We start from the raw sequence: 13,250 nt of genomic DNA, 5'->3' as shown, positions 1-13,250 counted from the left end.
GATATATGCATAAGAATTGCATTAAGACAGACAACAGAGATTTAAAAGCCCTATGCTTTATTGTCTTTCTCTCCCCCTCTCCTGCCCCGATTTATGGAGAGAATGGACAGTCATAGTTAAAAAACCCCCAAAACTAGCCACTAAAAAGACACAAAGCCTAATAACTACCACACGTTTATTCTTGTTTTCTTGATAGAACTAGGTGTTGATGAACAGAAGCTAGTCCAAGACCGAGATATTTTGAAAACAAACCCTATTTTTCAAGGGCCTAACTTCAGGCTATTATTTATGGCAGTGTCAGAAATTTTTATACTGACTACCAAGAAGTCAGTAGATTGAAGCATTAGTGATACAGAAATTACAAAATTGGGAATTCAGAGTTTTTTTTCCACCATTCAAAAAAAAAAAATCACAACCACAACACTCTCAGTAATTAGTACAAACAATTTTTTTTAATCAATCCTTCACCTAAGACATAAAAGCAGCAGAGGAAAAAAACTGGCCAGCATAAAATAGCTGTTAGGAATCCAGCACAAAGTTGTGATGGACAGTACATCCTGTCAGACACCTGGCCTGAATAAGAACAGCAGAATGCACTTCGAAGCAGTTAACAAGGCCAAAAGTTCTACAGAATATGCTCTTGTAAAGGGGAATCAGAAACTGAGGAAGAAAAACGGAAAACACTGAAAAAGTAGAGAATACTTGCCTATAAAAGGATGTGAAACATCTTACCCCTACATTATGATCAGTTACACTGGTTTAAGAAATGTCTGCATTTTTTAAACATTTCTGGACAAAATATTTTAAAATACAAGAGTATAGATCAGTAAACATATACTCACACATAAGCAGCTTACAAGGCTAGACAAGTTGACGTGTCGAGGAGCGAACATGTGAAGCTGCTGAAGGCAAGAGATGGCTTGAGCCTGAACAAGGCAGTCAGGATTATCTTGCATCACTGCACAGCCCAGGAGACAGGAAGTTCTTAAGGCTGAAACTGTGGTACTGCTGCCTATATCCAGAAGAAAAAAAAAATTTTTTTTTAACATAACTTTTCTTTCAAAACATGGTAACCTGTCTTTTTCTCCAAGCCAGCCATATCTCATCCTCTTGAAGGATACTATGCTGTCAAGTGTCTGCGTTATACTCTGATATCAATAAATAAGGTCTGTGGAAACTTCAGTATTCAGGTATCTAAAGTTTAATTTAGATGCATGATTTTAGGTGGCCACATTTTAAATGTCTACATCACTAGTAAAACATATACTGGTTCCTAGCTCTTGACACACAAATAACTTGTTTTCAGGCTAAAAGTAAGAACTGCCAGGCCAAGTCAAGGCTTAGAGAACTAGTTTGAACATAGGAAAAGATAACAAAAAGAAACACTTTTTTGGAAAACTAGCAGTCATGCCACCTTGACTGCATGAACTCATAACCTATGAAATATTGGCTTATGATGGAGGAAAAAACCTAACACATTTATTTATAAAATTTCAATTATACATTCAAACAACATTTAGCAATTTTGTTTCTAAATCAAAAAAAAATTGACACTACTGTATATTGCTTACCTTGCAACTCAGGACCCAGAGCAGTAATGAGTGCATTTAAACAGCGACCAAGGCTTTGATGAACTTCAGTGTAAGCAGGAGGCACGGTCAACAACAACATGAGAACAAGGGATAAGGTAGGTTCCACATGCACATGAAACAAGGGACCTGCTAAATCTACTATCAGTGACAGAGAGTGTAGTGCCCATGCCTGTAAAATAAGAGATGCAGTCATGTAGTGTCTGCAAGAAACAGAATATACATAAAACCAGTTTTAAAAATTTGATAGTTTAAATGAAACTCAACATGTAAGTGTAACTAAGAGCCTGAGTTTCCAAAGGGACATATAGTGAGGCTGTAAACAGAACCTTAAAGAACATGGTGCTTGATAAGCCATTTTGATAAATATTTTAAGAGGAAGTCTATGCTCTGCAATTAAAGAACTGTTCTAAATTTGACACTGTTAATTTCCAGAAAAAGGAATAAACCAATTTAATAGTGTGGTATTATTCCTCAAATGCTGTTTCTAAAATTTCTTATAGTTCCATGTGTGAGAACAACAGAATAGCAAAAATATGAGTGGCTGAAACAACCTTTTATTTTAGTTTAGTTTTTGTATTTTATTTTATTTTGCACCAATACCCATATCTGTTTCATGTAAACATACAATGCTTCTCTGTGCAAAGATACAGTAGGTAAAGCTTAAAAAAAAATCTGTTAATTAAGATTTAGATAATAAATGAAATATACTCAATGTCCATTAAAGCTATTCTTATAGATAACAGTTTTAGCCAAGGAGAAATCATTTCAGTTAATCTTCAAAACACCTTGCCTTATTCAAGGAAGTATTGACCAAGTTCTACAGCATTCAGGCTACAAACCCCTCTTTTTTATTGCATACCCCCTCAAGGGAAAACACTGTGAAGCAGACATCCTAGCAGAGACAAACACTGACAAGAAAAGAAAAATGGACATCTAATCAAGCTCAAGAGACAGGGGAACATGAAATTAAACAATTCCTAAAACATCAGAAACTTCATTTTTCAAGACAGCATAACTCAGCCTCTTCAGTCTCATTTATCATTAATTAACAGTCTTTCATATCTCATCATAGTTCTTGCTTGGAAGGTAGATTTTGAGCTGAGGCTATGGTTTCCATCTCTTTTGCTGCTCCAGCCATCACCTGGGAGGTATGGCTAACAGGCTGTGAAGTGTTATTCTTAGAGGAAGGAAGAACTTTTATTCCAGAATGTACAGTTTACAGCTAAGTTGTAATATGACACTTTGAGATAAGTAACAAGTACCTGTACATCAGGAGAAGTACTGTCCTGAGATAAGGTATACAGGATTCCAACACATGCATTCAGGTGTTGAGTAGAACCTATTCCTCCTAGGTACCTGTACAGACATCCCAAAGCCAAAGAATGACCTGTTCTTGATACCACATCCCTAGCAGATTTTAGCCTATTAATTACAAGGAAAAAAAAGAGCTGTTAGTGTAATCAACAATGCAGGTACCATGTAATAAGCATATTTACAAATGGAATTTCTTGTACATAATCCGCAAAATATTTTATTAGACATTGTTATATTGCCAAAAATGTATGTTCATTTATCACCTCTGAAAGAAGCACCAAAAATATTTTATATATATTTAAAAGACATAGCTAGAACAGCAGCCAGTTTAATTTATTCAACTGTCTATGTGCTTACTTAAACAGTCTTCTTAAACAGAAGCAAAACCAAGAACTACAGGCAGTGCTTCTTCATGTTGATTTTTAAGTGACATAAAATTCATCAAGGAAACCATCTTTTAGGACTTTTCTTTAAATTGTTATCATCCTGGTGACCAGGTAGATTACTCAAGCATTTTAATAAACTCAACGAGTAACTTACTACACTTTTTTTGAACTTACTTGTCAAAACTAACTTGTGCTAATCCAGCAGTGAAGGCACTGTCAGAAACCACCTGTGCCAACCTGGCCAAACACTCTGCAGCAGCACATCTTAGGAGCTGATTATTGCTTTCCAAGGCACCCATTACTAATGTCAGGGCAGGTCTTCTAACTTCTTCTGGACCTAAACTTCCCTTGCAGCTAGCCAAGTGCTAAAAACAGATATTAAATATATTAAACAGCAAGACAGTACAGTAGTCAGAACATTTTTTTTCTTTCAGTCATACAAAATTATAAGACCTGCAGAAGGAATCTGATTTTCTTCCCCTCTTATCTGAGGAATTCCTCTGTTTTTATGTGCTGTTTTGAGATTTGAAAGTATAACTCCAGATGAGTGTACATTATATCACAACATTATAATATCAGCATCGTGGTTAAAAAAAAAGATAGACAGATTGCAGTAGTACACAATAAACCAAGACACTAGCAGGAAATTCAGGGAATAATACCAAGGAGAAACCCAATGATAACAGAATAATGACACAAACAAAAGTTCCAGTCAAAAAAAAGAGCATGAGCAAGACCTACAGCAATTATCTGGATTGCATATTAAATATGTCACAGATATACACACAGCTAGTTCTGTATAGAGCCTCTTAGGATTATTACTCAGGTATGATGCCATGCAAATGTGGCTGCAATTCCTTCAAGGCTAGCTCAAGTCTAGGCACACTGTAGGCATTCTTACAAGGAACAGAGCTAATAAGCTTCACAGATAAAGCCATCTCTGTTCAGGTATTCTAAAACTATATTCAGATGCAGTAGTGCTGGAACAGTAGTGTTCATTAGCTTCAGGCAAGGATGTCTCTAGGTTCCTGCAGAGTCAGGCGTGTCTGCACTGCAGTCCTCACTCCTCTATCAGTTCAGGCATACCACATGAATATATTGCTTAAATCTGGATTCAGCACTATTATCAAGCTAGTGACTCTTCGTGGAAGCCAGTGCACTTGGGGGAGCAGTGTAGGGGGAGTTCCAAGGGAGAAACTAGTCCAAGCATCTAAGCTAGTCACTGGGTATGGGCCTACTGATACAACCTGACTCTAAATGAAGCCAGGAAGACATGGCACATACTTCCCAATAGACTTAGTAGTATCTATGTTATCTGAGATCTTCCATTCTCCTAAACATCGTAGGCTTTTGCTTTCCCAGATCATGGAGCACTGAATATACATCTCTGTACTTTACAATGTGTCCAGATCCTAGAATTTTATTTGCCACTGAAGAAAGTCATATGCTTATCACCACTATGCTAGTGATAGTCACTTCAGGGCTACAATAGTCAATTTTATCAGCCATCTTCCAGCAGATATACTAAATAATGCCTATAGACAGACAAAGGAAGATGAAAAGCAGAAAACGCTCCAATATGTAGGATCTAAAAGCAATGCCTTACAACATAAAAAATGGCACTCCAATGCAGTGAATTGACTACAAAATATTATAACATCATAAAAAGCAATTAAATTTCACCTGGTTCTCCTCTCTTTCTCCTTTAAAATTTTCTTTTGGTAATAGAAAATGTGTTATAGTCCAGCAGTTGAGTAATACTGTTTCCACCAAAGTCTGGGCATTAAGGCAACTATATGGAATATTTTGTTCTGCTAAACTGCATTTCAACTTTTGTTTAATCACAAGGGTCCCCCATTTTAGAGCCAGACAATAGGAAACACTATATGTAGAGACTTAAGTGAAATGTAGAGCATCTGAATATGGCCTTGAGTGTCATTGACAAATCAACTGTACACATCAAAAATAAAATAGTAAGATGAAGTTATTTCAGATAACTAGAATCTCCATTTTCAAGTGTCTCTGAGAGCCACTTGGAGGTCAGCTATAGTGAGGCACTGAAAAGAGTATTTTCCTCCTACACAATAAAGCCAAAACTGGATTAGGGGAAGGAAAAAAAAGACAAAATGAAAAGGTCTTGTCTGTTATGAAAACATTTTATCTTAGTCTAAAGAAAGCCAAAGAAAGGATGAAAACTACAGGTGAACAGAGGAAAAAAAGGAATAAAGCATGAGGAAAAAGCAAAAAATGGCACGTAATTATGAGATTACTTTTTTTTTAAACCACTCATTGCTTTTATTTCTACAGTAAGAAACATGAAAGACAGTAATACAGACAGAAATGATACAAACAAAAATTTTCCACCTCTCTCTTCTTTGAATGACACTAGTATGGATTCTAGTACACTATAGTGTACTAGAAAGGGTTTTTGTCACTCTTTGCCATTTAAAAGAATCAAAAAATTTAACTGTAACTCTTGAGCACTTAAGAAAAGTGTAACATCACAAATAAATATTAGCACAGAAGACACTAGGACTGATCCTCACCTTGACTGGTGAACCATAAGAACTTCTCTACATAGACACATAACTGAACCAACAAATTCCATGTTTTAATAACAGAATCAACACTTTATGGAGAGAGGTAGAGTAAGAGGCAGAGAGAGTGGGCGAGGGTGAGGCAGGGTGAGAGAGGGTGAGAGCAAGAATTCAGAGCAAGAACAAGAGGGAGGCAGAGAGGCAGAGAGTGAGAGAGCGAAAGAGAGCAAGAGCATGGCAGAGAGGCATAGCAAGAGGGCGAGAGCGAGGCAGAGTGAGAGAGCAAGGGGCAGAGGGCGAGAAAGTGAGAGCAAGGGGCAGCATGATGGGGCAGAGAGGCAGAGTGAGAGGGGGAGGGGGCAGAGTGAGCGCAGGACAAAGCGAGCGAGAGTTGGGGGGGAGGCAGAGCAAGCGAGGGGGGTGAGTAAGGCAGAGTGCAAGCGAGGCAGAGCGAGCAAGAGAGCACAAGAGACAGAGCGAGTGGCAGAGAGCAAGCGAGCAATAGAGAATGAGAGGCAGAGCGAGTGCGAGAGAGCACAAGAGGCAGAGTGCATGAGAACAAGAGCAGCAGAGCGCAAGCGAGTGGGGCAGAGGGGCAGAGTGCAAGCAAGTGGGGCAGAGTGCGAGAGGAGATTTACCTTTAAGGAAGTAGAAAAGGCTGACACAACATTTAGTTGTACTATTTGTTGCCGTGATCCTTTTGCTTGTTTTATGGAATCCAACAACTGTTCTAATACCTGAAGCCTTAAATAAATAACAGAACAAAACAAAATTACAAAGAGAGGAAAACTAATCAGGCTTTTTTATGTGTTTTAAAACACATAACAAAGTCCGTATATTACAGAAACAGAGGTGGAACAAATACATTACCCTAAGGCTGAAGCATTTTCCTTCATTTGGTCTCTTTGTCTAATGCTGTCTCTTTTTTGTATTCTATATTAGAATAGGTAATTACTTTATAAACATGAATTTTTGCCTTAGTTTCCTTACAACATATGTATTCACAGATATTTGCTCATGTTTTAATAACATCTGTTTAATGTTACTTAAAGAACTGTATCTGGGAATAATGCATTTTGGCTTATGGGTGAGAAAGGAGGACGGAAAGGATTAAAAAAAAAAAAAAAGGTAATTATCTGCAGCAATCAGTTGAGGTCTTGAGAAATTAGTGAGGGAACGCCCCCCCCCCACTCCCCACTAACCCCATGACAGTAGAGGCAGAAAGGCTGGCCAGACAGAAAAAAAAGCAAAAATGAGTAATCACTGAAGAGAGAATAAGTAATGAAATGGAAGACAGAAGAAAATACTATAAAGCATGTAGCAGTTATATTGGCAGACGTGCATGTATACAAGCAGCTGCCTTGTTATTACACTAAACAAAACTCAATAAAGTGACACTGTAACATTCTAAGTACTGAACACACCAAGACTCAGGACTCATGTGCTTAGCACTCATCCCTTGCAGGAAATTACAAAAGCATCACCACCTATCACCACCTATAATGGTGATGATCTGAGGATTAACTGTAATTGGCTTTGAAAATATAAAGCTGTGTATAATTTTAAAATAATTGATTTGCCATAATTCTACATTTGAGAAAATGCAGAATTACCAACAGTATGCAAAAATCTTGATGGATTTCATGCCTCAACAGATTGCTTATAAACATGATACCATCCAAAATGCTACATGTATGGCAGGAAAAACAGACAGACACATGAAAAAAAAAAAAGCCACAGAATTCTGTGATGCCTTTAAGCGCTCTGTACCTTGACAGAACTATTTAAGCCGCACAATCTTGTTTCTTCACATCAATTTTTATGCAGAGTGAGACACAATAAAGGTGTAATTTTACTGCAACTTCCTATCTTTTTTTCACTTTTGGTTCTTAGTCATTTAAGTAATTATGTATTAAGTGCTTTAATTATTAATTTAATTATTAATTATGTAATATCGCTTAAAATAACATTTATATTGATCTAGATAGAGAAAAACCCAAACATTTTTCTTGGTCAATAAAATTTACTATAATGACTTTTTACTGAATGTGCCTTTTCACTGTCAGTGACCTTAAACAGAAAGCTGGATAATGTGTTAGTCTGAACTATATTATTCACACGGTTTACAGCATCTACCTTTGTAAGCCAAGATTTTTTTTCCAGAATTGTTTTATTCTTTGTTCAGTTTCAGATACACCGATCCTCTTTTAGCAGTTTCAAATATATTAATTGTCTTTTAGCATCTCCAAATTCCCCAAAAGTTAAAGCTACTACTTTACCTTTGAGATTCTGCTACATGAGAAAATATAACTCCAAAAAGATGAGCTGCTGCACTGATAACAGACAACATGGGAGGTAGAGGTTTAGGCACTGAATCACCTTTTGCAACTTTCTCATAAACTGAGTAAGGATCATATTCCAGGCTGCCTCCAGCTGTGCTGTTACCTAAGAGGAGCTGTAGGAGGGATAAAAATGATAGTCATATTTTGACCAAGTCTAAACCAACACTGATCCAAATAACGAGAATTGTATGAAAATATAGTATCATCATTATACTAGATCAGGAAGTACCTGCTCTTCAATAAATCGGTGGTCAGTCTCCTGCAGTAAGGGACCAAGTAAAAGGAGATCATTCGCATGACAAAGAGGTGGAAGCAAGAATGTAGAGGCATCGATCTGGCTATCTGGAACAGTTAAGTCAGCCACTAGCTCCCTTAGAACAGCAGAGAAGCTTCCTTTAAATTAAAAGGAAAAATACTCACAATTTTCAGTTAATTACTTGCCATGCGCAACTTTGTTGCTTGAACAAGACATTTATACTAAAATTGCAACATCTATCTAACATTTTTCTAAGGTCTTCAAACAGTTAACTGAAGAACACTCCTCTCTTCTTGCAAGGAAACGATGAAGCACCAAGTAAGATAGGTAAGCTAAGGACATACAGCAACTGAGAACCTGAAAATCAGTGGCATTTACACCTTTACAGAAAGCATAATGCCATAAAACTGTTAATACAGTTATTTATTGACAGTTAAGATTTAAATGGAAGGAGGAGGGCAGGTACAAGAAGAAACACATTTCAACTACAAATTTTCTGAAAATTAATGCTGTGGAATGTATTACATTACCACACAGGAATACTCGCCCTTGGCAAGTAGATGTAATTTAAACATTAACTAGTTTGATAACTATCCAAAAGCTGTACAGTATACTCTCCTATCTCCGAAGTTTGCACTCAGCAAATAAACATGAGGAATTTATTGTAGGTTACATGATGATAATTTGCACTGGTACTTCAAACTTTCATGTATTTTTGTACATAAAAATTCAGACAAAGTTAAACATCATTACGCATAAACAATAACATTAAACATTCAGACTATTTTAGGTTATTAAAACAGTCCCTGCAGTGATCTTTAAAGCGGGGACCGCATTCTAGTGCTCAACCGTAAGTGCTGTGAAAGGTCTGGCTTTATCTGATAAGTTGTCCTGTTGAAAAACACTGCAGAACTAACCTTAAAGATATCACAGTGTACATATCCTTTCTACAAAAATTACATATAAATTTACCTCCAGGGCATTAAAACTGCAAAGTTAATTCCTGAAGACTTAGGAAATGCCAACATTAAGGGGATCTCGAGTCCATGTATCCAGTTCTTTGCATTCAGTTTCTCGTTACATAAACACACCATTATCCATTAGCACTAAAGTTGCCTATACATTTTCAACTCACAAAGGTTCTAAAAAGGGGGATGACACAGTTGCCAGCACAGGTCATGAGCACAACTACAGTCATTTGTATAGGTGTAACTGATTACAACCAATAGCAGCAGTAAACTATTTTACCCTACCTGTATTACTTAATGTCATGAGAAAGTTGACTTTTTTTTTCTTTTTCTTTTTTCCTTTTCCCATTTCTGCCCCCTTCAGCCTCTCCTCCCCTGCATGCTTCTGTTGCTTTTCCTGCCTCTGTTTCTAAGCTTCTATCTCCTGCTTCTTTTAACCTCCATGACTAATTAGCAAGCATATCATTTTTTCCAAAATGCTTAACTCAAACTGAAATATTAAAGATCAACACTATCAAATATATTCTGAGATGCACAGACACTGTAGCAAATGGATATTCAGCCTTTTAAAAAACACAATAATTAAACAACTAAACCTTGCTTTTTCATGACTAGTTATAGATCACAAAGCAAAAACAAAATTCAAAAAATCCCCCTTCTATGAAAACATCTTTTCAAATCAGATCTGAGAGAGACACTCAGCAATTTTTAACCAGACTAATTTTAACCAAATATAGGTTTATTTTAGTTCCACAGTCACTCAGCCAGCCTTGATACTTCAAAGAGTGTTATCCCAGTGCAAAGTAGTTCAAAATTTTGAGCCAGAATGCTGTTCCAGCATTCTAACTATTCTTCTTTGTCCTGCTAAGAAAGAGAATTCAGTGCTTCAGTGGAACAGTGGAACATAGCAAGCACAAAAAGCTAAAGAATGAAAAGTACCCTAATGAGCTGTCTGACAGAAACCATTAATTTCAGATTACAGAAAATGGTAACAAATCTAATGAACAAAATTCAAACTACTGAAATGATTTGTGTGAAACTACTCAAATTGGATATTATAATAATTAATATTTTTATATTAATTCAGGAAATAAATGTTTTGGCCTCACAAACATGAGCACATCACCATTCGAAACCAATGACACATGAAAAAATGGTCAAGCGTATGAATTATCATCTTAGAAACAGTACCAACTTACTCCTGCTTAAAAAGTTCATACTTTTCATCAGCTAAGTTGCAAAGACTGACCATTTGCATATGACAGGAAACAGCAGCTAAAACATGTTAAATGTTTTTCACTGATACTCAAGTTAAACGAATATATTTTTCTCATATTTGACATTGCTAAAATCATGAAAAATTAGCTACTGCTCACTGATGCACACTCACCGTAAGCCTTCATAATCCTGCTGTTTGCACAGATACTGATTTTGCTGATGACAGAAAGCAGCTAAAGAAACATCACAGAGGTAGAAAGACAGCAAGAAAGGACCAAGCAGAATGTAAGCAAGTCCTAAGATCACGGACCTCAGAAATCTAAAGGTTAAGAAAGAGGCTTGGAGCTACGAATAAAGAATCTGCTTCCTACTGTTTTCTTTGTTGGGTATTTTGTTTTGTTCCCCTTGTGCTCAAGAAAACTGTCTTTGTACATTCTTTGCAAATACTTAACACTGTCCTAGTATTTGACCCCATCATCAATATTCTCAAAAAGGAACAACTTGCAGGTTGCTAGACTCTGGCTAATTACCTGGATGGAAGAAAAGAAAAAAAAGTATCCATGAATTTGTGAAAGTTTCTCATTCACTGTGTTTGTCTGAGCCATGAAAAGTGTGCTTGGCTGTGCAACACGAGAATGCATCTACTATTCCTCCTAGTGATAATGAATAAAATCAGACACAGAAAAAAGCATCACGAGTTCCGTAATCATATTGTTTTCTCAAATAACTTATTTCAAAAAAATTCTAATATTTACAAGGACATCCAATTTCTCCATGAAGTTGTCATATTGGAAACATAAGGGAAAGAAAGGTATGCCTTCTAAGCTTTACCTTAAAAACTTGCTTAGCATTTATGAACAATGCATAGTTTCATGTTTAAGTATATAAAGGACCTTGAAAATAAATTTTGTATATATATTTATTCCCATTCTTTCCCGTTTCATACTGCTGTATTGCAAATGGGTGAACAACTCCGAGACTACATTTTTCAAAGAGAATTACTACTAAGTTTTCATTCTACACATGCTCAAGACATATGAGCTTTCGAGGCTATTTACAAAGCTTTCAGCAATGTGACTGCCTATTTATTTCAAGTATTTGAAAGCTTTTACTTCATTGGTTTAGACTGCAACACCCTCAGCTAGGACAGTGCTCTCACAAGACTCAGAGAGAACAGGTCATACTGTAAAATACTATTTCATTATAGTTACAGTATATGCAAAAACCCCAAACAAACAAAAAGCTCAAAAACCCACCCGGACCCAGGTATTTATATTCTGTAAAACTTTATTCCTGCAATAAAAGAACAAAGGAAGTAATAACTTGCAGTGAGGGATGGAGATGTAATTTTCTGCCTTCTAAATTCATCCCACGATCGAATATTATACACTGTGCTTCAAGTGTTACATTCAGACTGTTAATATGACAGGAGCTTTAAGGCAAATAACTTAGGGATTTATTCCTATGAATATCTGTTTAGCTAGTACCGCTAGATGGAGCAGATTGAGTAAGCATTTCCTCCATGATAAGAAAGACACAGCCAATTCAGTGGCACGATGGCCTATATTCTCTCTGTCCTGATAAAGTATCCTGTACTCATCTTCACAACTGTCAAACACTGGTTCTATGTAGAACTAATGTTCTATGGCAAAATAAATTCACATGACAACTTAAAGAAGATAAAAGTATTTAATGTTTTGGTTCATATGTTAGTCTAACTATAGTGCATAGCTGACTGGATTACATGGATTTCAAATACTGCCAAATATGTTCGGCTACAGAAAAGAGAGTGTATCTTAAGACTTCTGTTGAGATTATAACTTTCAAATTTAGGATTCAGTAGGAAGTAAAACTGGTATCAAAGTAAGTCACTTCTTCAAATAACTTATAATTTCAAGGTTGTTTATTTTCAAGTTTCAACTAAAAACAGGACAAAAGTCTGAATTTTTAATAGGGGAGAGGAAAAAGGCGGGGGGGGGGGGACCAAAAGCACCAAGCTACTCAAAAACACTCCGACTTCACTACAGTGTCATCAAATCTAAATAGAGGGAATAAAACTTGTGTATTATAAAAGGCAAAACTAAATCCTGGTAGCTTAAAATATGTTGACCAAAAACTGACAAATGAGCTCATGGTATTTTTAGTAGATATTTTTTTGTAAGAAAATACATACCTTCATAAGTCTTTGGAGGTAATACTGCCAGTAATTCATAAAGTTTATGTCTGTAAACTATTGATGATGTTTTTAAAGAATTGCCATATAATTTATATATTGAAGAAAGCCTTAAAATATAAAACACACATCATAGAGGTTAGAAAGAGATCAAGCATTATGGAACACCCTGGTTTCACTTGTACCAAACTCTACTGAATACTTTTAAATCTGTGCTTGTTATAACTACAGTTCTGCTTTGCATTACCAACAGCAGAAACAAAACAATTTATATTCATATCCTCTGACAGAACCTCTCCATTGTCCATTCCGAATCCTTATTTTTATGTAATGCTAGAGAAATAAATAAGCTTTTTTATTGCATTTGATTGTTCCAATATTTATTAAAATTAACTTTTTGTGCCTATACCTCTGAGTTAGATTTTATAGCCCAAATACATTAAATCACTACATACTCCAAAGTG

At 36.1% G+C, this 13,250-nt stretch overlaps 1 protein-coding gene across 7 annotated transcripts in view; it reads right to left on the bottom strand.

Annotated features, from left to right (window-relative positions):
- Positions 1–13,250, bottom strand: part of HEATR5A (HEAT repeat containing 5A) — a 75,773-nt gene that overhangs the window by 28,768 nt on the left and 33,755 nt on the right. For all 7 annotated transcript variants that reach the window (XM_064512385.1, XM_064512382.1, XM_064512384.1 and 4 more), the window contains 8 exons: positions 12,787–12,896; positions 8,401–8,564; positions 8,109–8,284; positions 6,468–6,573; positions 3,467–3,657; positions 2,855–3,014; positions 1,572–1,761; positions 843–1,012 (listed from right to left, as the gene is read on the bottom strand). In XM_064512385.1, coding sequence (XP_064368455.1) covers positions 843–1,012; positions 1,572–1,761; positions 2,855–3,014; positions 3,467–3,657; positions 6,468–6,573; positions 8,109–8,284; positions 8,401–8,564; positions 12,787–12,896 — 1,267 coding nt within the window. The remainder of the gene's footprint in view (positions 1–842; positions 1,013–1,571; positions 1,762–2,854; positions 3,015–3,466; positions 3,658–6,467; positions 6,574–8,108; positions 8,285–8,400; positions 8,565–12,786; positions 12,897–13,250) is intronic.

Source organism: Dromaius novaehollandiae, chromosome 5 (assembly GCF_036370855.1).
Source record: "Dromaius novaehollandiae isolate bDroNov1 chromosome 5, bDroNov1.hap1, whole genome shotgun sequence".
Classification (NCBI taxonomy): domain Eukaryota; kingdom Metazoa; phylum Chordata; class Aves; order Casuariiformes; family Dromaiidae; genus Dromaius; species Dromaius novaehollandiae.
This window is presented reverse-complemented; position numbering and strand designations above follow the sequence as displayed.